The 27,586-nt window shown below is 55.8% G+C and overlaps 2 protein-coding genes across 4 annotated transcripts in view; both read right to left on the bottom strand.

The window, feature by feature from the left end:
* Positions 1-1,713: 1,713 nt before the first annotated feature.
* On the bottom strand, positions 1,714-5,886 carry LRRC3 (leucine rich repeat containing 3). The gene is made up of 2 exons (XM_050965678.1): positions 5,690-5,886; positions 1,714-2,802 (listed from the first exon to the last, which is right to left on the bottom strand). Exon 2 carries the CDS (start codon positions 2,663-2,665, stop codon positions 1,883-1,885), a length of 783 nt encoding a protein of 260 aa, XP_050821635.1. The 5' UTR covers positions 2,666-2,802; positions 5,690-5,886; the 3' UTR covers positions 1,714-1,882.
* Positions 5,887-13,471: 7,585 nt separating this feature from the next.
* The window catches only part of TRPM2 (transient receptor potential cation channel subfamily M member 2), a 17,180-nt gene continuing 3,065 nt past the window's right edge, over positions 13,472-27,586 (bottom strand). For 2 of the 3 annotated variants that reach the window (XM_050965536.1, XM_050965538.1), the window contains 10 exons: positions 24,190-24,277; positions 23,462-23,549; positions 22,354-22,505; positions 21,275-21,351; positions 20,920-21,021; positions 18,971-19,057; positions 18,130-18,235; positions 17,328-17,429; positions 15,759-15,875; positions 13,472-13,767 (listed from right to left, as the gene is read on the bottom strand). In XM_050965536.1, coding sequence (XP_050821493.1) covers positions 13,642-13,767; positions 15,759-15,875; positions 17,328-17,429; positions 18,130-18,235; positions 18,971-19,057; positions 20,920-21,021; positions 21,275-21,351; positions 22,354-22,505; positions 23,462-23,549; positions 24,190-24,277 — 1,045 coding nt within the window. In that variant the 3' untranslated portion in view covers positions 13,472-13,641. The other variant, XM_050965537.1, reaches the window with a different exon arrangement.

Raw genomic sequence — 27,586 nt, 5'->3', positions numbered from 1 at the left:
CAGACAGAACTAGCTAAACCACCCAGACATACTGAAACTAGCTAACACTCCCAGACAGACATTAACTAACTCACTCCCCCAGACCAGGGGCAGCTCTAGGCATTTTGCCACCCCAAGCACGACAGGCAGGCTGCCTTTGGCAGCTTGCCTGTGGAGGGTCCGCTGGTCCAGGCCTGCGGGAGGTCCTCCGAAGCTGCGGGACCAGCGGACCCTCCACAGGCAAGCTGCCGAAGGCAGCCTGCCTGCCCCCCTTGCGGCGCTGGCAGAGCGCCCCCCGCAGCTTGCCGCCCCAAGCATGCGCTTGGCGTGCTGGGGCCTGGAGCTGCCCCTGCCCCAGACAGACAGAAACTACCTTCCTCCAGCCCCAGACAAACAGACAGACAGTAATAAGCTCCCCCCAGGCCCAGACAGCCAGACAGTAACTAGCTAAACTGTCCAGACAGACGGCTGGTCAATAACTTGCTATCCCCACAGCCAGGCGGTCAGTAACTAGCTAACCTGCCCAGCCAGTACCTAGCTATCGCCCAGCAGTTCTGGCTCATCCCCTCCTGTGACCAATGCCCCACGAGGGGGCTCTGGGAGAAGGACTCTCATAAGGCTCTCCTCACACACACACATACATGCACACACACAGAGCTGGCAGCACTATAACTATCACACACATGTACACACACACACACACACACACACACACACACACACACACGGAAGAGCTGGCAGCACTGATTGTCACACAATTTTTTTTCAAAAATCCAAAACTAGCCCAAACCCATCCTTGCACTCTTTAAACCAAAATCCTCCTGATTTTGGGGCTGCTTTCATGATTGGGGGGGTCTGACTCATGACTGGGGTGGGCAGTACTGGGGAGAGCTTGGGCAAACAGCTCGTTTTTCTCCTCTCATCAGGGAACGTTGCCCAGGACCAGAAGGGGACAGGTGGGGGCGAGTCGACTCCATTGAACGGCGACCCAGGTAGGAAGCCCCAGGGCTGAGCGTGTGTCTCTCTGGCATGACAGAAACTGAGGGTGACCCACTGATCTCCCACTTCTGGGGCGTTCTCCCTAGCTGAAGGAACCAACATGTGATGCTTTGGCTTGTGCGCCCATCTAGCTACCTGACCGTGGATGCTCCCAGCACAGGGCCCCAGATCAGGGCCTTCCACCCAGAGCTGCCAGGCTCTTCTATATACCCCAACATGCTCGTGTGCAGAGCCCAACCAGTACATAGCATGAGCAGGCAGCTCCCCGGCCTGCCCCCCCCAAGGCATTCTCACCTGGGTGGGGCAAGGAGGGGCCGGCGCTGCAATGGTGGCTGACCCCTCTATCAGTGCAGCGGGCTCCCTCTAGCAGGGAACTTGGGGTGGGGCAGGGGAAATGCAGCCTGGGGCAGTTACTGATGTCTTAGGCTCCAGGGCCACACGGCTGTGTCAGTTGCTGACACAGGCCCTGTGTGTTGGTCTCATACTGATGGTGCTGAGCAGACGCTGACTGCTCAGCGGCACAACTTAGGATCCCCGCAATCCCTCCAGACGTTGGAGACTTGTGATCTCTAGCTGCACATTCTACTTTCTGGAACACCACCCTCTGGAATGACAGAGGCAGACAGGACTAGGGATTCTGCTCTCTAACCTTCTGCAGCGGCGAGGACATATCCTGTTGTGTCTTAGTTAGCAATGAGTAACCTGCCACAGCATGGGATGTGACGTAAACAGGGGTACTGCTGTTCCCCTACAAGCTTGTGGCCACGGTTCAGTTAATAACAAAATACATTTTCATGTTTCTATCAAATGTCACATAAAAACCTCCTAGAAAAGCTTGTGCAAGCAGGTCAGAAGCAGATTGCTTCCCCGAGGCATTTCTTGACACGGTGCTTGGTGCGTAGCATTACAGGACCGTGGTGATGGTCTCTTTGGGGACCTGGGTGCTAGGCAGTGATTTAAGGTACTCCAGGTGCTTTCTGGCATCTTCCTGGTTGTGTCGAACGTAATACACCACATAGGTGATGACCATGGTGAACCAGCCAAACATGGTGATGAACATGGCGACATCTGTGGTCTTTTGATGGATGTTACAGAAATTGACGCCAGAGTCCAAGACCTGGATCAAAGGTTTCCCGACATATTCTTCACGCACAGAGGTTTGGCAGGTGATCTCATTCACTGACTCAGGATCTAGCTTCACTTCCCAGAGCACCTCCTGCAAAGCGCACTCACAGTGCCACGGGTTATTAGACAGGCGGATCTTAGCATTCAGTTTGACTAAGGCTTCCTTGGGAATACTCTGAATAAGGTTATTGGAAAGATCCAGTGTCCGCAGCCCATCTGCCACACCTCTGAAAGCTGCCATGTCTATCTTCTCAATGGCGTTTCTGGAGAGGTCCAGCTCTTCCAAGTGGTTCAGGTGTTTGAATGCATTGTTGGGGATCTGGGTGATTTTATTTGCATCGAGCTTCACAAACACAGCATCTTTGGGAATGTCCTTTGGGATTTCATCCAAATGCTTTGAGCTGCACAGCACAGCCATGGCTCCCGAGTGGTCTGTGCACTGGCAGGACTGGGGGCAGGCGGTCCACACAGGAGGGATGCACAGGAGGAGGCAGAAGAAAACGCAGGTGGAGGACAGCTGTGCCAGTGAGGTTGCCGGGTGTGCCAGGAACATTCTGATCATCGTCTCAACGGGGCACACTTCTGCATGGCTGCTGGGGAAATGTTAGTCTTTGCCAGCTAACCTCTCCAGGTGTGCAACATGACTAGCTGGAGGCAAGTCACGTACTCTCTTGTCTTTCAAAGTGCGCTCTTTCGTTTCTGACAGCAAAAAGAGGGAGGGGAAATTGACATTATTTTTCTTGACACTATGAAACACTTAGATCTCTCAGTGTGTGATCTACATTAGCAAAGCAAGCACTAGGTTAATCTGCTAACTCTGTGCGCCATCCCCTAACAAGGTCATCTACCATCTTCTCTGATAGGGTCAATTCAGATGAAAGTTATTTCTCTGCATTTTTCAGATTTTTAAATGAAAGGGGCAGTTATTGAAGGCCAGAGTGTGACACAGATACACACTGGCACAGGGAAGTAATTCCCCACTCTATGCCCCGCTGTGGAGCCTTCCTGGCCCTGGGGACCAGGTGCACAAGTGCAAAGGTGTTGCCACTAAATAGTGAATGGGACAGGTGGAGCCCCATCACAGAACTGATATTGCACGAGAGATGTTATAATCTGTTGCTGGGACAATCTTGCCAACCTCAAGCGTTAAAAAAAATTGTGAACCAGACCATTCAAATTTGTGAGATTGGCTTGCAAATCATGAGATTGCAACAAATAATCAAAGCAGGGTTGTTTTGATTTGCCCTCTAGTGTGTGAGCCTTTGGAGGTCACAATTTCAAGCTTTTCTTTGCAACCAGGACAATTAGAAAGTTACTTTAAAAAATGAAAGCTGACATTATAATGGGATAACATGACTCCAGGAGCTGGAACTTTAAGAAAAAAACACTAAATATCACCTAGGATTGAGAGAGATGGCAACAGTGAAATTAACACACACACACACACACACACACACACACGCCTGTTCTCCAAACAAATGGTGATTTCATCAGTATAGGACTTGGGGATGGGAGTTAACACTAATTTGAAAACAAAATAAAGCCAAATATTAGGAAAGATGAGGACAAACTGGAGAGAGTCCTGAGGAGAGCAACAAATATGATAAACGATTTAGAAAACCTGCCCTGAGAGGAAAGGCAAAACAACTGGGCATGGTTAGTCTTGAGAAAAGGAGACTGAGGGGGAACCTGAGAACCATCCTCAAATCTGCGAAGGTCTGTTACAGAGAGGATGGTGATCATGGATGGCATGTATAAGAGGCCAGGGGAGGCTGAGCCCCCGCAAAAGGCCAGCGATGCAGGGAGGAGAAATACCGCAAATGTGGCATGGGTCACCCCTCCGGAGGCGCACTAGCTCGCTGCTACCTTTGGGCACCAGAAGCAAAGCCCCATAGAATTAGGGAGCCCCGCCCATGCTCTGCTCCATCTCTTCCCCTGATTCCCTACTCTCACTCTGGCTCTTCCCACCCCTGCTTGGCCTTTTCCCCTGAGGCCCTGCCCTCTTCCTGTCCCTGCTCCGCCTCCTTCCCTGAGGACCCTCCGCCCTCCACTCACCTAAGGCAGAAAAAAGTGATGGCCCCTTGGTGGCCCACCCTTCTGGGAAGGGAGTGGAGAGGAGCAAGCAGTGGGTGAGGGGAGTCTCGGGGGAAGAAGCAGAGAGGTGTGAGCAGTGGGCGGGCGGAGCCTTAGGGTAGCGGGCTTTAGAGCCAGTGTGAGGGCAGGGCCTCGGGGGAAGAGAATGACTGGGCACGGGGCCTCAGTGGCAGGGCCACGGTCCAGGCGCAGCTGACCCCCCAGCCCCCAGCTTCTAGGGAGCTTCTGGCACTTATGTGTGAGCCGCCCCAAATGGAAGACTCATGTGCCACCTCTGACAGTGATTAATGGTTCCATGTCCATTGAAGGTAGAACAAGAAGTAATGGGTTTAACTGCAGCCAGGGAGGTTTAGGTTAGAGATTAGGAAAAGCTGCCTAGCGCTCCGGGTAGTTAACTCTGGAACAGGCTTCCAAACAGAGGTTGTGGAATCCCCATCACTGGAGGTTGCTAAGAACAGTTTGGACAAACAGCTGCCAGGGCTAGTCTAGGTTTACTTGGTCCTGCCTCAGCGCAGGGGGGCTCTGAGTGAGTTGGATTAATACACTAATTAGAAGGATTACCTGCTCCAGGCTATGGGCACCCCTGCCACAAAATACAAGAACAAACAATAGCATTGGTCCAGACCCAGCTGAGCTCAACCACAGCAACTCCCCAGCCTGCCCTGCCCAGCCTAGATCTAACCCCACACTTTCTGCAGCACCTAATGCAGTGTGTGCAGACTGGCAGAGGAGCTTGTTTTAGCTCTGCAAGACCCTCATGGAATTCCTCTGTTGACCCCAGATCTGGCCATCCTGGCATGGCAAGAGAGGCAGGGTCTCCACTCAGCAGGTCCCAAAGCATTTAGGCCCCAATTCAGCCAAGCACTTAAGCATGTGCTTAAACACTCTCCTAAATAGGGATGGATTAAGCACCTGCTTGAAGTTAAAGTATTATGCTGAATCAAGGTCTTCTGGCTTTATAGGTCAAAGCCAACTCCTTCCATTCGATCCAGAAACCATTTCTATGAATGGGGTTCCACAGGTGTAAGATCAGTGCAGAATTTAGCCTGATAAATCCACGTTAAACTGGCTTTTGAAAACTGAAGCGAGACACTGAGCTGAAAGTTTGATTATCTAGAGGGGTCATGGCCACGCCAAGCAACAGGGAACAATGATTATGCCCAGCTTCATTTCACTAGGAAGCACAATTTTACTACCAGCCTGTCTGCATCTTCCTCAGCTGCCTGGCAATGTTTGGAGCAAGAGTTCTTTCATTACAGCGAATGCCAGTGCGGCACAGCTTCCAATCGGACCCATTTGCAATATGCTCAGTCACCTAGGCTGGGCAGGGTACTTTGTAGCTAATAACTAGTGAAAGGGCATATTTCCTAACAGCCCGCTTTCCTCTCCCTGAATACAAGACTGCTGCTTCGGTAGGGTGGGAGATCACTAGAAACCTGACATGCTAATGGCACTTCTTGTTTGCTAAATCAGCAATGAAAAGGCACCTTACCTGAGCTGAAGTAAAACCATTTGGCTGCCATTCAGGTTTTGTTATTCTCCTCCTTCAGCTGCCAAGCGTGTAGTCACTGCTGTCCCTGCAGCCCGGTATGCCTGAGTCTGGGTGAGATCTGGCAGGGCTAGCGGGGTTTAAACCCCATCCACCACTTGTTGCTGTCTGTTCAGCCCTCATGTCTCCATCTCTGTGGTCCTTTCCTTTGCCTCGGCATACACACAAGCCACACACCATGCAGATGGGATGTAATTGGACAGCATCTGCCTGTCACTGACATCCTCGCTGCGCATCCTTGGATTTTTTAAAGGGACAGCCTAGTAATAACCACATAAACAACCTCAATCTCTTCCCCGCACGTCCTGTGTCATGCATGCTGGCAGGTGTGTATGTCGCAGTAGGTTCTGGGAATGATTACCAGGCAATCGGTAATAGATGGGGAGAGGTGGAGTAGCAGCTCTCTCACGAGTGCTTTCAAATTCCCTCCAAATTTCTGTCTTCAGCGCAGTGTCTTCTGCTGACAGGAGGGTTTTAAACTGCTCCCAAGAGGCTGGATCTTAGCAGTCACTGGCGTTGGCTGTGGCTTCCCTTGTCCCAGGGATGGGCCAGCCCTTCCCACTGGAGACACAGTGGCTGGCTGCATTGGGTTCTGTCCCTGAGGAGTGAGTGGACGAGTCCGGCACTGAAATGAATCCAGCAGACTCACAGAAGGGCGACTCTCACTCCATGTGTGGTGAGAGTTGGGGCAGGGTTGTGGTGCCAGCCCTGGCTGGCACTCAGCAGATGTGGCGTCTAGTCTCAGCCCCACTGTCACCTCTGGGGGTGAGTCATGGACTGTCTGTGGGTAGAACGCCCTTCCCTACCTCCCCTTGTCCCCACAAAGGGAGAGCTCCCCAACTGCCATACTGGCTGGGTGAGGTTAGCTCTCTCCTGCATCTGACCCCGGGCGCCCCCTCTAACGTGCCCTGCAGACTGAGCCCTCAGCTTACCTGCAGTGCTTCCCTGGGGAAACCTGTGCTGTGACTGCCCCATCCTGCGGCTGCATACAGGGTGTCTCCCCATCCCCCTGCTCCTGAGTGACCAGCTCCAGGCTTTGTGGGGCAGGGGCTGTCTCTCAGGGGCACTGAGCTTGGGTGGAGCCTCAAGGTGCTGCCCTGCTGGATAATCACATTGTTTTCTGGGTCTCCCATTAGCCCTGATCCACTAGCAGCCACTCAAGGAGCAGGGGCCAGGGAGACATCTCTGCTCCAAACAGACCAGTAGATCAGGGCTGCCCGGGGGGGCAAGAGGGGCAATTTGCTCCAGGCCCCGCAGAGGCCCCCCACGAGTTTTTTGGGGCCACTGGAGCGGGGTCCTTCACTTACTCTGGGGGCCCCGGAAAACTCTTGCGGGCCCCGGGCCCCTGGAGCTTCTTCTGCTCCGAGTCGCTGTCGGCAATTCAGCAGCGGGGGGTCTTTCCGCCCTGGGACCCGCCGCCAAAGTGCTGGGTCTTCAGCAGCAATTCGGCGGTGGGGGGACCGCTGCCGCCGAAGACCCCAGGCCCCCTTAATCCTCTGGGCGGCCCTGCAGTAGCTTGCATGAAGGAAACCATTTTATCGACAGCAGGGTGATCCGCACTGCCTTGGGCCTGCCTCTTCCTGCCCAGGCTAGTCACTTTGCACTTGTGCCAACCGCGCAGCATTCGCCAAGGGAAGTGTGGCCCAGGAAGGGTTGTGGCCACGCTGGGGCCAGCCCTGGAGCTGTCAGCCAGCCAGGAGCCATGGCAAAGCGGGTGAGCTCTGCCCTGGTACTGACAGGCTCCCGGCTGGCCATTGCACGGCACTGCCTCACTAGCCCAGCACGTTGCAAAGCCCTTGTGCTCTCCCTGCTGAGGCCAGGCTCACTTGGGGCAAACTCAGCCCCCCAGCACAAGCCCTGCCAGAGGTGCATGCAGTGGAAGAGGTCAGGTCTCGGGGATGCACATCCAGACCATCTCCTGCAAGCAGGGACCCGGGCCTGCCAGCAGCTCTGTGGCTTTCACAGAGGGAGAAGCCTGTTACGCTCATCAGTTTAAAGCTGCACCATCGGCTCCCTCTGAGGGGATGTGGAGAGTCGAACCCATCGGGATTGCACTGGTCCCCATCACAACTGCTCAGAGGCTCCTGGTACTGAAATGTTGCTGAGTGGTTGGGGCCAGCACAGGGACCAGCCAACTGCTGTCCCCGTGGCATTGTACCGTCTCTGCAGGGTATGTTGGGGGGTTAATAACTGCATTGCTGATGTGCCCAATGAGCCGTGTGACTGTACCCCGCCCCCCAAGTCCTCATGTGCCCCCGAAGACACCCCCAGCCATTCAGCTTCCCTGTAGGGACAGGACGGGCTTAGCATCTGTGATACTACCTGCCCCAGTCTCAATGCCATGGCCCTGTCTCAGGAGCTGCAAGGTGGCTGGGTGATGGGCAGATACAGAGAATACAGTTACTTCACTGGGAGCTGCTGATACTTGTGGGAATATTAACAGCTTCGCCACGGGAATGCGCTAGCCCTGGGATGGCCAGAGGGCTAATTCCAGTGTTAATTATGCTCTGTGGGTCAGCATATTAATTTAGGTCTAAACACTCCCCTCCACCTGCAGAACTCTCAAAGATCAAGGGTAGAATGTGGCATTTACGTAGCAACTAAACATCTAGTTATTATCCCTTAGTTGTTCAGTACCTTCGTGTCACAATCAGTGGCAGATATGCTCGTAAGGTTTACAGCACTAATTCTGCCTCTGTTCTCTCCCCCTTCCCTGTCTGTTCCTCCGTCTGCTGTTCCTTTCCTGCAGCAGCACCTCCTCACCTTGCACCAGATACAGCGATGAAGTAGTTAATGACAGGGGAAGTGCCATCACTGGGTTGTAAGGGTCTCACTCCAATTAGATGACTAGCAGGTAGGAGAGGTCACAGCTCAGAGCTGTTGTTTCAGGCTCCCTGCAGACTCAGGCAGACAGCACTGCAGCGGTTTATACTAAATCCATGTTCAGATGTTTTTCTTTACAAGTGCCAGGGCTAGAAATGGACTTGTTGGTTTCAAACAAAAGCTGAACTTCTGTACAAGCCAACCTGGCTTGTGATGCATTCAAATGCCTCAGCTGGGCTGGATCTGGGACACCCCTGCTCTAGGCTCAGACATGCATTTCTGTCTTTTTAGCCTAAGCTGGACATTATTTCCCAGTCAACACCCCCAGATACAGGCAGAGGAGTCCAAAGGTCAGGCAGAGGATGGTGGCATCACTTCTAGGGGGGATGCTGTACAGACAGTGTACCTCCCCACATGGCCTGCAGGCCTTCAGCCCAGACATGGAGAAGGAGACGGGGCAGCAGATGAGCAAGGCCTATGTGACAAAGCATGAATTCATGCCAGGGAGGCTGGGGTGCATTCCCTCTAACTTATAATGATGTAAATCAGGAGTAGCTCCACAGAGGGCCATGGAATTACACCTGTGCAAAACCTGTGTATGTGCAAGCAGAACCAGTCCCATTCTGCACATGGCAGATAACGGGCCAGATCCTGAACTGGCAGAAATGACCACTAGCTGTGCCAGTTTCTACCAGCTGAGGATCTGGCCCAAAGCATATTGCATGAGTAAAGCCATCCCTTGAGCGCTCAGTGGCCTGGTGGCTACTAAGGACTAATTTCCCCCTGGACACAGGTATTTATTACAAATGTATCAATGGCATGAGAGGACACTTACTGAATTAATTCTCTATGTCCATGTTAAATGTGCTGAGATCTCCTCAAATGCCAAGAAATCCCAGGCCGATGTGGAAAGGCCCCGCTCCAGGCAGAAGGGAAGGAATACGATCAAATGGTGGTTGTAGGGAAAGCCATTCCAGATCGGTAGCAAGCCAAATAATGCAGTGGTCTGACAATGCTAATCTCGTCTAAATACGGTCTCAGATTTGCTACAGACTTGCCCAACCATTTCTGTACTGGAGTAAGCTAGGGGCTGTGGCCTAGGAATTTGTCCACAAATTGTTTGGGTATTGGGGAGTTTATGTTTATGACTAAATTAGGCTTATAGTGGAAAGCCAGCTTCTAGCACAACAACCCTGCAGAGCTAATGTGACTGGCCCTAATGCAAGTCATGCCATTAATGCTGGCCTAGTCACTGCCATGTGGAGGCGAAGCAAAGCTGTTTATCTTGGAAGCTGCAACCCTCCATCTCGGATCCCATTAACATCCAGAACTCTTGCGGTGTGTTTTTATTCGGTACAGCTGTCTAAATCAATGAATTCCAACATTCTGAGTGTGGAATTACACGCAGTAACAGATGTGGCCCTAGCGCGGAGGGAGTTAAGTTCCATAGTGACCATTTACTAAAAGGACATCATATGCAATGGGTCTTAATTGTTAGAATAATTGAGTTAAGAGAGGCATTAAATAAAACATCATTCCGTCCCCTTATGCAAACACTGAAGCCCACTTTGGTGTGTCATTGCAGGTGAGATGCTGTTGTTCTGCTCAGTGTATTATTGTGGAAGGAATAGTTTGATTGGGCAAAGACTGACTAAATGACAGGAAAAAATCCCATTGAGACCAGCCACAGTCATCAAGGCCTAGCTTCACAAAGGGACTTAGGCGCTGGGCTGCTGAGTATTACCACACTCATCGGGGGTGGGGAGAGCCCCTGCATCATGTTTCCCCTATGCCTGAGGAGGAGGAGGGTTCTGAACAGCGACCTGTCACCTCACAGGTGCTGGGCTGTGGGGTTCCCTCAGCCTCTCTGGTTAAAGCTGTCCTACAGCGGAGAAGTGAGGAAAGAGCGCATGAGAATGATTGTATAGCCTGCTGGTTAGAGCACTTACCCAGGAGCTGAGACTCCCAGGCACCAGTCCCCCTGCTCCAATGACACTAAGTATTTCTCCACAATTCAACAGCGTCAGCTGGAGAGACTGAGGGAAGAAGGGCACTGCAGAATAGCTAGAGCCCTGTTCAAATCCCTTCTTTTCATTGGATGGAGGGGGGACACGAATGGGGGTCTCCTACATCCCAGATGAGTCCCCATATCGCTGGGCTAAAACATAGGAGGGAGCTCCTCCTCCCTCAGCTGTTTTGTGTAAACTCACATGTGGCACCTGACCCAGTAAGCATGCTTAGGGCGCACCCATTGGATTCGGTCCCACATGCAACTTAGGTGGGCAAACGCCTATCCCCTCCTTATCCACGAGTCATGCCAGGGCTTAGGTGGGAGACAGGCACCTGGACACCCTCCTGGAGGCAGCCTGGCACATGCTCAGAGGCAGAAACTTTGGTGCCCACGGAATATTTTACTGCAACAAACGTGACTTGAGGCAGCCACAGACTTCAGAGGACGTTTTGTGGAGCCTATAGCTGGGACTTAGATGCCTAAATCCCTTTGTGAACCGAGGCCAAAGTGCTAGAGTCTGGACCTCTTCCTGCCCCACAGCTAGCTAATGGACTGAGGGGGCTCGACAGATGTTCTCGCTAAGTAGGTTTATATGCAAACTCTTTCGTAGCTTGTTTTGAACTGTTTTTGATCTGGAGATCCTGGTCGGCTTGCCTGGGAGCTACGTGTGACTGGCTGGCGAAAGGCTGTGACCACGCTGTTCATTTCTAGCGCTGAATTGTGTCAGGGTGGGAAATCAAGGATCTGTGTCCAGCGGCTTCGTAAGGAATGGGAACCCCGAGGTGGATGTTTGGGGGCTGCACAGGAATCCAAAGGAAGAATGACCGGAAAAGGGATCTGCAGTCTATCTCCCATGGTACTACTTCCCCCACAATGCCTGGTCCGGACATGTGCCTATTTACGACGCTGACACTTTAACAGCAGCTATTTCAAATTCAAACCCAAATACGCAATCTCACTCACCTTGTCTCCATAACCTGGCTTTCCCGAGTCATCCCCCTTGTCCTCCAGAACCACCCGCCAGCCACGTTTTATTGCTCCAGCCCTGGGAGGGGATGGCAATGGCTGGGGGCACAATTTAGGCCCTGATGGCTAGGTGCTTTCTGCCCAGGCCGCTGGCATGCTAGCAGCTAAGGAAGGCAACTAGAGCTGGTTCAAGGAATAAGCTCAGATACAATATAGTTCCCAGCATATTCAGGGCCAAATATGAGGATTCTGGGCTTTAACAGGGGTGCCAGGGACACAACCTAAGAACCAGAGCAAGAAATAAATAATAGCAGTGGATGCTCAGCCTAGTTTGGGGTTAATTCCTTTGTAACGTGCTGTCCCATAACCCCACTTGGGAGTCAACATTTTTATGTCAAACCCAGTGAGATGGCAACAGGACCAAGTAGCTCGCACACACATTATAGACACTTCTAGTCCAAAAGATCCCAAAGCACTTTACACATAAGTCTGTAGAGGAGCCACAGCATTCAGCATCCTCTGGATCTAGGGTGAGTGACGTGAGTGTGATCGGGTGCAAGGGAGGGGTCTGACAGCCAGGTCTGCCTCTGGCAGAAGTAGAGAAATGACATGAGCTCTGGAAACCCTGGGCTCCGGAGCGTCTTCCAGGCACATGCCCTTCAGGATGTCTGAGCTCAGGGCTAAGAGTGAGACATATCAACTGGCTGATAGGGGGAAGGGTGACATCTCCTGCTTCGTATTCCTTGAAGCAGAACCAGTGCCAGCCTAGAGAAAGATCCCTGCTGTTCTCCAAGCCCCAGGAGAGCATGACCATGGCTGATATACACAGGAGCAGCCAAGATTCAGAGTAGGCATCAAGAGAAAAACAGAGGGTACCTGTAATGAAAGGGAGGGGGCAGTGGGAAGACCCCGTATGGACTGGCCTAGGAGTGAGATGCTGGCCTAAATCCAAGCTCAGGTGCCCCTAGGAGCGGGGCGAGTGTGGTGAATGGAACAATGCCATTTAGCGAGAGGATGTACGGTAGCCCAGGTGCGTCAGCAGCAGAGTGAGGGCAGCCATGGGATCTGCTGCCCCTCCCCGTTAGTGTTAGCTTACGCCATGAAAGTGGGGACTGGGGGCCCCAGCAAAGATGAGGCACCCATTGCGCTAGGCGCTGTACATAACACAGGTAGAGACAGCCCCTGCTGTACAGAGCCTACAATCCCCACAGGTGAGCCAGAGGAGCCACAGTACCAACAGGAAACTGAGGCCTAAAGAAACTCGGGCCCATAGTCACAAAGGGACTTAGGTGATGTGACGTTGGGTGTTGCGGAGCCTACCAAATCACAGCTCACACGGGGATCCACAAAGCTGCATTCGGTGCCTAGGGTCCCTATACAATGCATGGGGAGAGATGGCCCTGAGACTGTGCCCCACAAAGCTGGCACACTAGGTGGGACCTGCCTAAGCCAGCCAAGGGGAGGTGCTGATACCTAAGAGAGGGGCTCCTCTACCTATGGGACATTGAACTTTTGTGAGTCCCTCCCTAAGTGATGGGCCCAAGCTCCCCCAGGGAGTCTGTGGCAGAGCAAGGAACTGAATGCAGGTGTCCTGGCCGGGTACTAGGTGGCACCACACATCAGGAGCCTTTCACCTGTACAGACGTGGGTGGAAAAACTGGCCCATGAGTTAAGTCTCTTTCCAGGCCCCACTTGTGCACATCCCAAACCCACTGCTAACTCAGCCAAAGTGTCAGGCTCTGCCCAGGAGAAAGCCAAGGCCACAACAAAAGGGGAAGTTGCCAGCTAAATTTGTTGTGCGTTGGCAGAGCTGTGTGGGGAAGCTCCTGCAAGGAGGAGGGCCTGGCACAAGCCGCTGCCATCTGTGACTCACGAGAGTGTAACGTTCACTCGCAAGTAATGATACAAGAGAGTGAGAAGGAGAGTCATGTAGCATGGCATGTTATTCATGGTCCCGCTGAGCCTGAAGGGTTAAGCCAAGGTACACACCCAAAGCCCCAGTCTAGAGCAACAGGAGATAAGTGGACCAGGCAAGCAGATCTCCATGACGCTTCTCCCAGCTCTGGAAAATCCATCCCAGGTGGCAGCCGTAATATCAGTAATAGGCCCCCAAAAGAGTAGTCACCTTCTGCAGCAGTTCCTTGTGGTTTGCATACAGCGGAATTCTCTTGTCCACCAGCTGCCACCGGACACACGGCTCTGGGTCCCTGCCCTGGAGAAACTGGGAGTGGAAATCCAAGATGTTACACGCAGGCTGACATTGCCACAGAGGGCGTGTTTCCAGCTGCACTCGGCGCGCAGCTGGCACAGCAAAGCCTGGGACGGAATGGCTCAGGGACGGAGGAGCTATTTTCCCCAAGCCTTGATTACCTGAGACTAGCACAAGCACTAACTACTGGTTTTTTAACAAGGGGACTCCAACGGTGTTGAATAAAAGCTAGTTCCTGGGGCTATGTCCTCCCCAATGATGAGATGCCGTTCTTTCCCACAGGACACAGCAATGGCCCGGCTGCTCTACCTCAGTGCTGAGCGGAGGTAGAGCGTCAGGCAGGTAATAGATTTCGAATGAAGGAAGTCATTGAATTTTCCTGGGGTCTGGTCTCATGGTGCCTGCTGCTGCATGTACAGTCCTTCCACACTAAACTTAACAGCACGCCCTGCTCCACTGCTGTGCTTCTCCCTGGCCTAGGGTTGCCAGCTGTCTAATCACACAAACCCAAACACCCTAGCACCGCCCCCTGCCCTGCCCCTTTCCCAAGGCCCTGCACCTGCACCATCCCTTCTCCGAGGCCTCGCTTTCCTGCTCACTCCAGCCCCCCTGCCTCCATTGCTTGCTCTCCCCCACCCTCACTTGCTTTCACTGGGCTGGGGCAGGGGGATGGGGTGCAGGCTCTGGGCTAGGGGATGGGGCCGAGGGGTTCAGAGTATGGGAGAGGGCTCCGGGCTGAGCCTGGGGCAGGGGGTTGGGGTGCAGGAGAGGATTTGAGGTGTGAGCTCTTGGATGGAGCTTGAGTGTAGGAAAGGGCTCAGATCTGGGGCAGGGGGTTGGGGTGCAGGAGGAGGCTGGGGGTGTGGGCTTTGGGAGGCAGTTTGGGGGTAGGAGGAGATTCTGACCTGGAGCAGGGGTTTCAGGGTGCAGGCTCTGAGAGGGAGTTTGGATGCAGGAGGGAGCTCAGGGCTGGGGTGCAGGAGGGGTTCAGGGTGTGAGCTCTGGGAGGGAGTTTGGGTGTGGGAGGGGGCTCAGGGCTGGGACAGAGGGTTGGGGTGTGTCAGGAGGTTCGGGGTGCGGGCTTTGGGAGGGAGTTTGGGTGTGGGAGTGGGCTGGGTCAGAGGGTTGTGGTGCGGTAGGGGTTCAGGGTGCAGGCTCCAGCCAGGCGGTGCTTATTTCGGGTGGCTCCCACAAGCGGCAGCATGTCCGTCAGCGGCTCCTAGGCTCATGGGCAGCCAAGTGGTTCTGTGTGCTGCCCCTGCCTGTAAGTACCGCCCCCACAGCTCCCTTGGCCACAGTTCCACGTTCCCAGCCAATGGGAGCTGCGGAGTCGGCACTTGGGACAGGAGCAGCACGCAGAGACCCCCCCGACCCCCGGCTGTGCCTCTCCCTAGGAACCGCTGCCAGACATGTCACTGCTTCTTGGGAGTGGCGCGGAGCCAGGGCAGGTAGGTAGCCTGACTGAGCCCCTCTGCACCACTGGACTTTTAGTTCCCTAAAATCTCCTGGATTGGCTTCAGTACCCTCCAGGAGATCAAGCCCGATTCCAGGAAACTCCCAGCCAAACCAGGAGGGTTAGCAACCCTACCCTGGCCTCTCCTCCCTCTCCTCTTTCTCTCCTCTTGCAGCCCCTTTCACTCTGTCTCTCCTCTGCCTAGCTCCATTTCTACACCACCCCCATTGCTATCCAGGAGCAAATGCCTCTCTCACCTGCTCCTTTTCTGCATTGTCCAGGCTGGGTCCCCCCCACCTGCAGGCAGAGAAGCAGGATGGAATGGGACCACAAGACATGTGAGCACACCACCACACTGCTGAGATCTGGGCCATTCCCTGGGCTCTGCAGCTTGATCTCACACCCACTGAAGTTGGCATGAGGCTCTTCATTGACTTCAGTGAACGCTGGCTCAGGTCCTGCGGAGATACCTGCTCAGCCCTGTCTCAGGCCTGAGGCCTTTCCTCATGGAAGTTAGTGCTTTGTGGGACAGAAGGCAAAAGGCATTTACCGAGTTCAGCCGCTTCATCTGCATGTCGTTCTGATCTTCAAAGTGCACGTTGATGGCCACTGTCTCGATCCAGGCATTGTCCGTGTTCCTGGGGTCATCGACGTAGCCTTTGTATACCTGAGGGATAGAGAGGGCAGCTGGGAAGAGTTCCCTTTGGGTTTCAGTGTGCTGCAGAAGGTCAGCTGTGACCTGGCTCAGGAGTGCCAGAACAGGAGGGCCAGGGGGCCATGGCACCCCCACTTTTACCCCCATTAGCAGGGCTGATGCAAGGAAGTTTCACGCCCTAGCCAAAACTTCCACCTTGCGCCACCCCCGCACCCTGCCCCCCCCCCCCGGCAGCTAACCCAGCCCCCCCCGGCAGGAAGCCCGCCACTCTCCCCATGTGGGGAGACCCCCTGCAGCAGCTACCCCTCCTCTGCAGCTAACCTCGCCTGGGGAGACCCCCCCCCTCCTCTGTGGCAGCTAACCCCACCCGGGGAAACCCCCCCTGCAGAAGCTAACCCCACCTGGGGAGCCCCTCTGTGGCAGCTAACCTCGCCTGAGGAGATTCCCCCTATGGAAGCTAACCCCGCCCGGGGAGCCCCCCCCCGCCGCCCGCGGCAGCTAACCTCGCCCCCTCCACGGCAGCTAACAGCACCTGGGGAGCCCGCCCCAGCTCACCTCGGCGCCTCTTCCTCCACTGAGCACGCTGGCACCGCTCTAATTCTCCTCCCCTCCCAGGCTTGCGGCGCCGATTGGAGGAGACTTAGAGCAGGGGCTGCGTGCTCAGCGAAGGAGGCAGAGTGGAGGTGATCTAGGGCGGGGAGCGGTTCCCCTGTGCGTCCCCCCCATTACTGTGGGCGGCCCTCCCTGTGCCCCCGCCCTCTGCCCCAGCTCACCTCCACTCCACCTCCTCACCTGAGCGGGCTTTTAGGTGCCCCCAATCACTAGGTGCCCTAGGCGGCTGCCTAGTTTGCCTAAATGGTTGCACCGGTCCTGCCCGTTAGGGTGAGAGAGAAGGGGAGGGGGTGGAGAGGAGTGAGCAGGAGACGGGGTGTTGCGGGGAAAGAGATGGGATGGGGGCAGGGCCTCAGAGAAGGGGTGGCATGAGTGTGGGGCCTCTAGGAGTAGGGGTTGTGTGGGGGCAGGGTTTCTGGGAAAAGGGGCAGCATAGGGGACAGGGATAGGGTTTGGGCACTGGCGGTCCCGCCCACTCATAGGGAACTTTTGCCACTCTTGGTGACAGAGTGGGGGCTGGGGGAAAGTCCTGCTTTCACATACACCATCCTGGTCATGGGACGGTCCTGCAGCCAGTGGTGTCCCAAGGGAACTCTGGCACATTGCCTGGGAACTCTGCTTAAACACAGCAAGTCCCACACGATGGTTGTTGTGACCGGCAGGACAATCCTGGCCTGTTCTACCATTCCTCCACAGACCACACCAGCGTCATGTACACAGAACTGCCGCCTGGGCCCATTCTGGGGTCACCCTGTCCTGCGTGGGAGGAACTGGCATGTTATCATCATGGGAATGTGCGGCTGACTCTTGTCCTGCTTCCCAACACGGTGCCATGTGGCGTGCCCAGCATACCTCTGCACCTTGGTTTAGCAGGTTCTGGAACTGTGGCCAGAACTCCCTCCTCAGGACTCGCTTCAGCTTCAGTGGCAGCGATTCCCCTGGCTCCAGTGATCCCTGCACAGAACCAGACCATCACAACTGGGCACTGTTTGCACAGACAGCTGGGACTCCTCCCTGACTGTAGCAAAGACAGCAGGCCCCATGCTTACTACTAAGGAAGCAGAGTTCCCAAACTATACACTGTCCCAGATGGGGGAACAAGCATGGAGCATCCCACAGGTCTGCTCTGGGCAAGGAGTGAAGGGACACCCATGGCAGAAACTCATTAGGTGTGCCTGAAAATATGGTTTTGCACATATTGCACATAACTTAATTCACCTCTGGAACTCACTGCCACATGATGTTTCTGAGGCCAGGCTTTGAGCAGACACTCTTGAGTCAGAACTGGCTGTTAAACTAACAAGGAGGAAAATGATACAGACTATTAATCACCTGCTAGGCTGGGGGACGATGAAATGCCACTTGTAGTATTGTATTGCATTATAAGGTGCATTCTGCACTGGACAGGCTAAGGCCAGATGGACAACTGGGCTGTTCTGGCAGAATTATGAGACCTCTGGGCATGGGGGATATGATGCACGGAATCCACAGCTGAAGGCAGATTGTATCTCCCTCCTGCAGTGACCCACAGGGCCTGTCTATGTTTTACATTTTAGTAACATGGGTATAGCTTGTGATGCCAATAACATCTCTCTGCCTACATTTTCTGAGCCTTTGAAACCTAGGTCAGGTCGATGGGCTCCTTAGCACTTACCCCTGGCAGAGCCCAGTGATCTGACACAGGAGACTTGACAACTAAGACCTCCAGCATTTTCTTTAGGTTCTTTCTATAAATGGATCCATCCATGTTCCTTCTCCAGCTACAAAAGAGAAATGTGTCATGCTGCCCTGGGAGCTGGCTCCTCCAGTACCTCCCCGTGGCACGGCAGCGAAGATCAGTTTCAGTGCTCAGGGAGGGCCATGATGGACTTTGCTGGAGACCCCAGGCTCTCATGAACGTCATCAAGGAGATTACACACTCCTAGCCTTTACCTCTGTTAGAAAACAAGCCAGTTTCCCAAGATCCCCCAGCCCTGTTTCCAGGATAACAAGGGGAAAGCACAGCTCCTGAGACAAGTTGTTAAGCCTGGTCGTGGGCCAGACAGACACCAGCGACTTCTGGAGTCTAATCCTTTTTCTACTCCCAATTCACCACGTGGCCTTGGGCTAGTCATTTACCTTCTCCAGGGATCTAATACTTCCTATCTGAGTGCAGTGACCATCAATTAGCTAATGACTGTAAAGTGCATTGAAAGCATTAAGTGGTGATTACTGTAAGTGCTAAGAAATAACAGACGATTATCAAAGATATAATTGCTACACAATAGCACCATGGTCTATGAAATAAGAACAGGCTGCTCTTTATTTAAAACAAAGAACAGGCATCGTTTTAGCAATACATTTCCTTCTGTACGACAGAGGCCTCTGCCCCGTGCGTTACAGACATAATGTTCCTAGCTCAGCCAGTAGAGGGTGCTGCTCTAGTCCAGTAACTGCCACGTGCCAGGAGAATGGTGCCCAGATGTGCAAGCCGAGATCTCACTCACTGTACTCACCATGTCACTATGGGGTGCAGCGCACGGTTCGGTCCAAAGAAGCGTAGGCTTCCTCGGCCTCGTAACCCCGTCCTGCCCATAGGATTCCTAGCACAGAAAGAGCCAGAGAGGCATTGGTATTCCTTCACCAGGATTATTGGCTTGTTCAATCATGCCGTCGCTCATGGAACTCAACGGCCAATGTCACGGGGTGACGCTGTGTTTGTGCAAACAACAAAGGCGCTGGAAATGTTTCAGCACAGCCCTGGAGGAAGACACATTTCCACTCCCGTTTTCGCTTCTTGGAGCTTTGGAAAATTCCAACCATCAAAGGATAATTGCTCAACCCAATTTCAGGAAATGAACATAAACGAACATTCCAGACGCCTTCACCAGGATGGGAGAAGTCACGGTGGCTTCTAGTTATGAGTGCACAGTGGAGTTATCTAGAGCAGTGGGGAGCGCACTGGAAGGTGGGAATGCTTCCACCAGGATAGAAAGGGCCATGACTCTTGGTTCATGTTCACCATCCCGTTTCCCTGGGGAGCCATTGGCTGTTTCCATTTCACTTTGTCATGAGGCTTCTAGGGGACAATTGCATGGAGCTTTGGTTGGTTTAGGATCAAGAGCACTATTTTCCACAGTGTCAGAGGCACCATCAGACACATGGTCTGGTCCCCATCCATGGAGAGAAGTTTATAGAGTGACATTGGGTAGAAATATTTGCTCCTGTAGAACCTGCTTTGACACATTAGGGTTTCTTTCCCTGGACTTTCCCCACACCTCAACCAGCTGACGGCTTGGGCTGGCTGGTGAACCAGGGTGGCCGGCGGCCCGGAATAGCTTAAGCCGGCCAATGGCCAGGGACGGATTGGGCTGGCCGGCGGCCCAGGGGTTGGGCTGGTGCTTGGGCCAGCCGCAGCTTGGGATTCTGGGTGGTTCAGCCAGGGCTCCTCTGGCCACAGGGGGAAGGGAGCTCAGGGCTCTTGCGGGGGAGGGGGCGTGGCCTTGGGTAGAAGGGGCAGGGCCAGGGGCTACCAGGGCCACCCAGAGGATTCAGGGGGCCTGGGGCAAAATGGGGGAGTGAACATAAAAAAAAGGCACCACCTGCTGTGGCGCTTGTACTCACTGGGTGGCGCTCTGAGTCTTCAGCGGCGGCAGGACCTTCACTTGCTCCGTGTCTTCGGCAGCACTGAAAGACCCGCTGCCAAAGTGCCGCCGAAGACTCGGAGCGAGTGAAGGGCCTGCCGCTGAAGACCCGGACTGCCGCCGGTTGAGTAAAAATTAAAAAGGCGCCTCTAGCCAGGGAAGGGATTCTCGGCCAGGGCTCACAGGGCCTGGGGCCTGGGGCAAATTGCCCCACTTGCTGCCCCCTCTGGGTGGCCCTGGACTAGCCTCCCCAGTGGAGGTGTTCACATGCCGCCCATGAGATCTGAGTGACTGTGCACTGCACTGTGAGACCACAGGAGGCACATGTGGCTTGTGACTGGTCTGAAGTTGGGCTGCCCTCTTCCTCCCTACCCCTGGGAGCAGAGGCGGTTCTAAGGTTTTTGCTGCCCCAAGCACAGTAGGCAAGCGGCTTTCAGCGGCGCGCCTGCAGGCAGTGCGCTGGTCACGGGGATTCGGTGGTGCGCCTGCGGGCGGCGTGCTGGTCATGCAGATTCGGCGGCATGCCTGCGGGCGGTGCGCTGGTCACGTGGATTCGGTGGCATGCCTGCGGGAGGTCTGCCGGTGCCGCGCCATTGGCGTCCCCACCGGCGAATTGCCGTCGAAGCCATGGGGCTGGCGGACATCCCACAGGCGCAATGCCGAAAGCCCCTGCACACACTTGCTGCGCTGGTGCGTGGAGCCACCCTTGCCTGGGAAAATGGTATCACTGAGCCGGAGCCAGAGCACCAAGGCACCAGAGCCAGTTTGCTTTGGCAGCGTTTGTGTGAGAAGCCCACCCCTCCACTCCCCATCTCACTCACAGCGGCAGCCTGTTCTGGACGGCGTATGTGCCATGGAAGCTCTGCCGGTTGATCAGTCCGTCCATCGCATTGTAGTTTATCTTCGAAAGAGACTCCAGGGAGCTGGAAGACAGAACAGAGCCCCTGTCCTCTTCAGCACACAGCACTGAGGAGCAGCTGCAAACACCAACGGAGCCAGCCGGCCGGCCTGGGAGAGAACCGGGGCTGGGCAGAGAGCAGGAGAGTGCCAGCCAGTGGGGGAGATGGATACACAAAGGCAGGGGGCTGGAATTGAGGTCAGGGGTTGAGAGAATGAGACAGATAGAGAAAGAGAGAGAGAGAGAGAGAGACTGAGACTACCTGGTCCCACACTCACTCTCTGAGAGGATCACACGCAACCACCTCCTTCCTGTCTGCCGTGTAGAAGGGAGGGTCATAGATCTGGAACTCCACCTGCAGAGCACACAAACCACTTCACACACGTCCTGCCGGCCCAGGGGCACAGCCCTCCCGCCAGTGGCTCCAGGATGGCACAGCCCCCTCCCTCCAGAGAGCTGGCAAACCCCAAGGTGGCCCAGAGGAACTACCCTCCGAGCAAGATAAAGACTGGCCTCCTTGGTATCCTATCCAAGCCCAGCCGTGGAGCACTGATGCTGGGGAATTCTGCTGAAATTGACGAGGGTGGGGAGAACCACACTCCAAAGTGAAAGCGGGGCTCTCAGAGGAGAGGATTCATTGAAGGCCTGATCCTGGGCTGCCGAAGCCACGGCTCCCCTGAGCCCCTCTCTGCCCTCCCCATTTCACTGAGCCTCACATGGGCGTCTGTTCTTGGCACAGCTGGTCCCTGAGCTCCGAGTTTAGTTCAGTCTCCTCTAGGATCCCCAGGGAGTGGGCCGGCCTCCCAGTGGGACGGGGCAGCCCCAGGCCCAGCACCCCTAAGGCAGTGCAGCCCAGACAGCGCCCTCTAGGGAACGTCCTCAAGTGCACCCAGTGCTGCAGGAGTCTCACCTGTCTCCAGGGGGATGCTGGCATGGGGGTGGGACCTGCAATGAGTACCCGACTCACTGCTGGAAACGGGACTCAGGACAGCACAGACATGGGCACGGCAAGGGGGAGCCCCGCATCCTCCGTGAGAAGTGCGCAAAGTGTGGCGTTTAATTCCGCAGGTAGGTCCGTACTCCCCTTGGCCTGCTGTGCCAAGCTGCTGAGCTCCCTCCCCAGACCACGTGGCCGAACGATGGCTGGAGGCCCCCTCGCTTGACATCTTAGGCTTAGGGTCACTGAATGAGGCAGCATCAGAGCCAGGCACAGGGGTTCCTGGCTCCAGCTCTGTGCTCTGCCCACTGGACCTGCATGCTTCCATCAACACAACCCAAGCGTCACAGGCTACAGCCCCTCTCCTCCGGGCAGGTCTCCCATCCACAAGCCCTGCTCCCTACAGTCGCGCTCTCCTACCTCCCAGGGCACCTTCTCGTCCGGCACTGGGAAACGCACTGTGGAGGAGCTGGGATAGAGGAGGTTGCGGGCGCTCACATGGTACGGAGCTGTCGTCTCCTCGGGCTTCTCCTCTGAGCCGTACTCCTTCAGCTCCGGGGCTTTGCTGGGGACTGGGAGACAAACGCAAAGAGCCGAGACCTCCATGGAGCAGAGGAATGTGACTTCTGAGAAGATTTGGGGTGAAAGCAATGGGGTTCGTGCCACCTGCTGCCAGGGTTAGCTGGGTTTCCCCATGAGAACGGCTTTGCTTCCCCACTCTCTGGGCCTGACCCAGGTTCTCTGGGCCTGGGAACACTGGAAAGTCTCCTGCTGGGGCCAGTAGGCTTCAGACCCTGTGCCCCTGGCCACCCCCTCAGTGGCAGGCATTGTCTGCACAGGACATTGGGTGCTGAAGATTTGAGCCTAGAACTTGCAATTTGTTGCACTGCCCCCATAGAAGTGGGTCTGCCTCTCCTCCCTTCCCCAGCACAGTCACACATTCGCCCCTGCCCCCTCCCCATCCCGCAGCCCTGCTCCCCCTGCACAGACCCCGAGGGCCCGGAGAAGGAATCCAGCATGGGAGGGAGCTGAGGCAAGTGGAGGTGGGGAGCTGCTGGGGAAGGGGTGGGAAGGACGATCTCCAATACAGTGGGGCTGGAGATGAGGAGTGGAATTAGTAGGAGTCTGCTGCACTGTGTAGCACCCAGCTGCCACGGCACACCACACAGGGTATGCAGAAGCTGGCAGCGAGCCTCCCAGCCTGGGCGCAATGCCTGCTGCCTGCCCTGGGAACAAGAGCAGGCCCTTTGAGAAAAACCCCTCCTCTCTTTCCCCAGCTCAGGGCATCCAGGACTCTCTGTGCTCCTTCTGCAGTGGGGCAGGGCCTGCCACCCAGCTCACCCAGGAGTCTCTTGCCCCGTCCTGCTCTCAGCCCTGGCAGCTGCACTGGCACCAATCAGGCCTGCGCTGGAGCCAGCGGAGTGACGCAGGTGGGAACCCTGGAGAAGTGAGAGGAGAAAGGGGTCCTAGAAGACAAAGGCTGGTCTTTCGTCTGACACGCTGGCAGCCAGAGACTGGCTGGACTTACCCATGGTGGGGGCATCCTCCTCTGAACCAAATCCATTCCCACGCAGGGCCCGCACGATCCAGGCCAGGGTCTTGGCTGTCTGCAACATCTATCCAAAGCAGGGCAAACCATCAGGGAAAGCCATCTCCCAGCAGCTCCTGCCCAGGGCTCAGCTTGGACATGGGGGTGGGTGCATGGATGCCCCGTTTCCAGGCGTAGGGATGTGTTTGGATTTTGGTTTAGCTCAATTTTACCATGATTGTGAGAGCCAGAAGGGGCATGGCCCCGCTTTGTCAGGACAGTGGTTGGAGCACCTTCCTCCCCCCGGCAGGAGACTATCTCAGGGAGCGTAACCCTCCAGGTAATTCCTCTGACCTTGGGACTGAAATCAGTGCCCAGTTCTGCTGGGCTTCCTCTGCTGCAGGGGTCTATAAGAACAGGAGCTGAGGCTTGGGGGTGGGATGGGACTGTATCGCCCCCCAGTAGTGCAAGTCTTCCCAGAGCAGTTGGATGAGATGTTTTGCCTGCTTGATCCTCACCGTGACCCACTCTCTGGCCTCTGACCCACTCCCTGCCCCCCGCATGACCCCCTCATCCTGAACATGGCTGGCTGCCCAGGCCCCAGACCAGTCCCCTCTCCCAATCCCAAGTGCCCCTTATATAGCCCCCAATCCCAAATGCCACCCACTCCACGCAAGCCCATCCATGACAACATCTGTCCTCTTGATGCGCCTCGAGCTCTGTCTCACCTGCTCTTCCAGACCAGTCAGCCTCTGCTCCACCAGTCCGGTCCTCTTCACCCGATCCAAATCCAGCAACTCCACCAACACGTCTACCCTGCAAGCAGGCGAGAGGAGACAGGAGCCTTGGGGGATGAGACACCGACTAGGCGTCCCGTGCAGTGGCATACAGCCAGCGAGGTGCTGCTCTGGGGTCAGGGTAGCCTGCATACCTTCACGCAGTGCTACCCACAGACACCCTGCTCCTCGAGCCGCCTGCCAGCTCAAAGTGCCAAATTCCTGCCTTTGCCTTCCCAGTGCCCCCCACTGTTTGTCATCCCTGGTGGGTGCTGCTTATGAGGAGGAAGGGTGGAGTTGCCCAGGGGCACCTCTGCAGAGAGTTGTGCCTCAGTGTCCCCCGCTCCCTGGAGCACAGCTGAGTGTGAATGCAGCACATCCCTTGGCACAGCAGCACGTCCTATCTGGGAGAGAGGCCTGCACCGCAGCAGCCGTGCTGGGGGACTGCTCCTCCCTGCCCCTGTGTGCACACAGTGGTGCAGGATGCATGGAAGTAGGGCCAGCTCCTTGCCCTCTCTGCGCTGGCAGCAGGGCCAGTCTGATCCATACTGAGAGGTGCAGCACACGCGGATCACACGCACTAGCCATGCAGAACTGCTGCTCAGGAGCTCGCTTGCTGCTGCATCTGGCTAGTGCTGTAGCCTTTTGTTTGCCGCCGAGTCCCATTTCTGCAGATCACATAGACAGCGGAGGCCACAGTGCAAGAGGCAGGATGCTGCAAGCTCACCCCGAGGTGCAATGTGGGCTGAGCGAGGGCTGGCACACACCCACCTGCCTTCTGCTTGGCTCTGCCCAATGCTACCAGGCACCTTTTGTGTGCACTAAATCCCCTCACAAGCCCACATGCAACAACCCACCATCTCCCTCACCAGCACCTCTGCCACGGCAGACAGCAGGTTTATCGCGGCTCTATAGACCTGCAGAGAGTGGGCCACATCCTGCTCTCATTGACACCTGTGCCAGCCCAGGAGTGTCTGGGAGCCACTGTGCCAGGAGTAACTGCTAGAACAGGCCTGCACAACTCGTAAAGCAGCGAGGGCCATATTACTTCAAAGAAAACAGTTGAGGGCTGAACACCCCCTCGGCCTTGCCGAACACCCCTCCCAGCGCCGCCGGAACCCCCCCCAGCGCCATCCAGCCCCCCTGAAACACAACCCACCCAGCGCCACTTGGCCCACGGAACACCCCCCAGTGCCACCCAGCCCCCCTGAAACACAACCCACCCAGCGCCACTTGGCCCACGGAACACCCCCCAGTGCCACCCAGCCCCCCTGAAACACAACCCCTCCAGCGCCACCCGGCCCACGGAACCCCCCCCCCACCCCCAGCTCCGCCCAGCCCCCTGAAACAAACCCCTCCCCCCCAGTGCCACCCGCCCTGTGGAAACAAACCCTCCTTCCTCAGTGCTGCCCCACCGAAACAGCGGTATTGAACCTTGGTAATATGTTATAGCGGGCCCTTAAGGTAGTATAATTAAGGTAAAAGAAAACTGTCTTTTTGCTAGAAGTAGAATAAGATCTTCCCCCAACTTTGTAATCAATTGCCCTGTTGAATGAATGAGGTGTGAATGTGGAAGACAGCACCTCCAGACAGCTGCAACCCTTGGAGAGGGGCTGAGAGCCAGATCAGATCAGAAGAACAGGTCAGCCACTGATTCCTCGCTCGCCTCCTCAGCCCTCCTCCCCCGCCGCCGTCTCACCTGCCCCCCGCCACTGCCTGCCCGCTAACCTCCTCAGCCGCTGGCTCACCTACCCCCTGCCACTGCCTGCCCGCTCACCTCCTCAGACCCTGGCTCACCTGCCCCCCCGCCACTGCCTGCCCACTCACCTCCTCAGCCGCTGGCTCACCTACCCCCTGCCACTGCCTGCCCGCTCACATCCTCAGCCACTGGCTCACCTGCTCCCCTGCCACTGCCTCCCCGCTCACCTCCTCAGCCACTGGCTCACCTGCCCCTCCGCCACTGCCTGCCCGCTCACCTCCTCAGCCGCTGGCTCACCTGCCCCCCGCCACTGCCTGCCCACTCACCTCCTCAGCCGCTGGCTCACCTGCCCCCCGCCACTGCCTGCCCACTCACCTCCTCAGCCGCTGGCTCACCTGCCCCCCGCCACTGCCTGCCTGTTCACCTCCTCAGCCCGCCCCCCGCTCGCCTCCTCACCCCCAGCCACTGCCTACCTGCTTGCCTCCTCAGCCCCTCTCCCTCACCTGCTGGTTGCCCACTCACCCCCCACGGGCTGCACAGTGAGCCCACGCAGGCTGCGTGCGGCTCCCGGGCTGCAAGTTGTGCAGGCCTGTGCTAGAGTGTGAACAGGGCTCTTCACGGAGCCTCAGGTCCAAGCTGCTCCCTCACACCCCAGACATACCCTCTGGATGTGCAAGAGCTCAAATCACTCCCACACATCCACCCTATAGCTCCGCTGCTGCTGGAGAGGGGCTTCCATTGGCCTCGCCGGGCTCCCTGTGGCCAAGGCCAGAGAACTAACAGCTTGTCTCCAGTGCATCTGAGCCCTAATAATCAGACTGCTCTCCTCCACTGACCTAACCCTCTGCTCCGGACTTCACTCCGAGCCCATTGAGTCTACAGGAGGAATCACTCCAGAGGGATGCTCGCCTTCTCAAACCACTGAGTGCAATGCCCCTGCAGCATCCCCAGCCAGTGCCAGCCAGGGACCCAGGGAGAGAAGCCTAGTGCATTGCAATGCACCCTCGGTAGGGCTCAATGGCCATTCCAGTGGTGGATACACCAAGTGCTTGGCTTATCTTGGGTTGAGTTTGCACTGTGAGCCCCAAAGCCACTAGTCATTGATCCCTTGGTCTAGTGCTTGGTGCTGCAGAGCCACACATGCAGCCCCAAGGGAAAAGAAAAGCGTGTCTCACTCTGCAGTGGCCCCCTGACTGAGGAGACAGGTTCTGGAGGGAGCCCCAGCGGCCTGTTAACGCGCTGGGGGCGATGGAAATGGGAGCAAAACAGCTGGTTTATAAGGAAAGAGGCTGCGAAAGGCAAATGAAGACCACTGATCTATTGTCCCAGCAGTGTGATGAATCCTCCCACAGACTGTCACACCTGAGCCGGACGCACTGGATGGGAATGTCCCAGGGCTATCCCAGCTCCATGAGCTGGGGGCAGGGTATGATGGGTTGGTAATAGTCTGTGTCGACCTGGTTATTGGCATGTTACTGTGCAAACTGCTTGAGTTTAGTTTAAAGGGGGCTGTCAGGAGAAACAAGAAGAAAAGGATAAGCCACTTCTCCACAAACACTTGAGGGCTGTTAAGGGACAACGCCAGGATGGGGAAGGCCCAGGAACACTGGAGCGCCAAAGAACTACAGTGGGGTTTAAAAAGGGGGCCTC

The sequence above is a fragment of the Gopherus flavomarginatus genome, chromosome 8 (genome assembly GCF_025201925.1).
Source record: "Gopherus flavomarginatus isolate rGopFla2 chromosome 8, rGopFla2.mat.asm, whole genome shotgun sequence".
In the NCBI taxonomy this organism is placed as follows: domain Eukaryota; kingdom Metazoa; phylum Chordata; order Testudines; family Testudinidae; genus Gopherus; species Gopherus flavomarginatus.
Note: the sequence above shows the minus strand (reverse complement) of the source record. Positions and strands in the feature narration are given on the sequence as shown.

Coding starts and splice junctions, on each gene's coding strand:
- LRRC3 (XM_050965678.1), bottom strand. CDS start 2,665: ATGATCAGAATGTTCCTGGCACACCCGGCAACCTCACTGGCACAGCTG.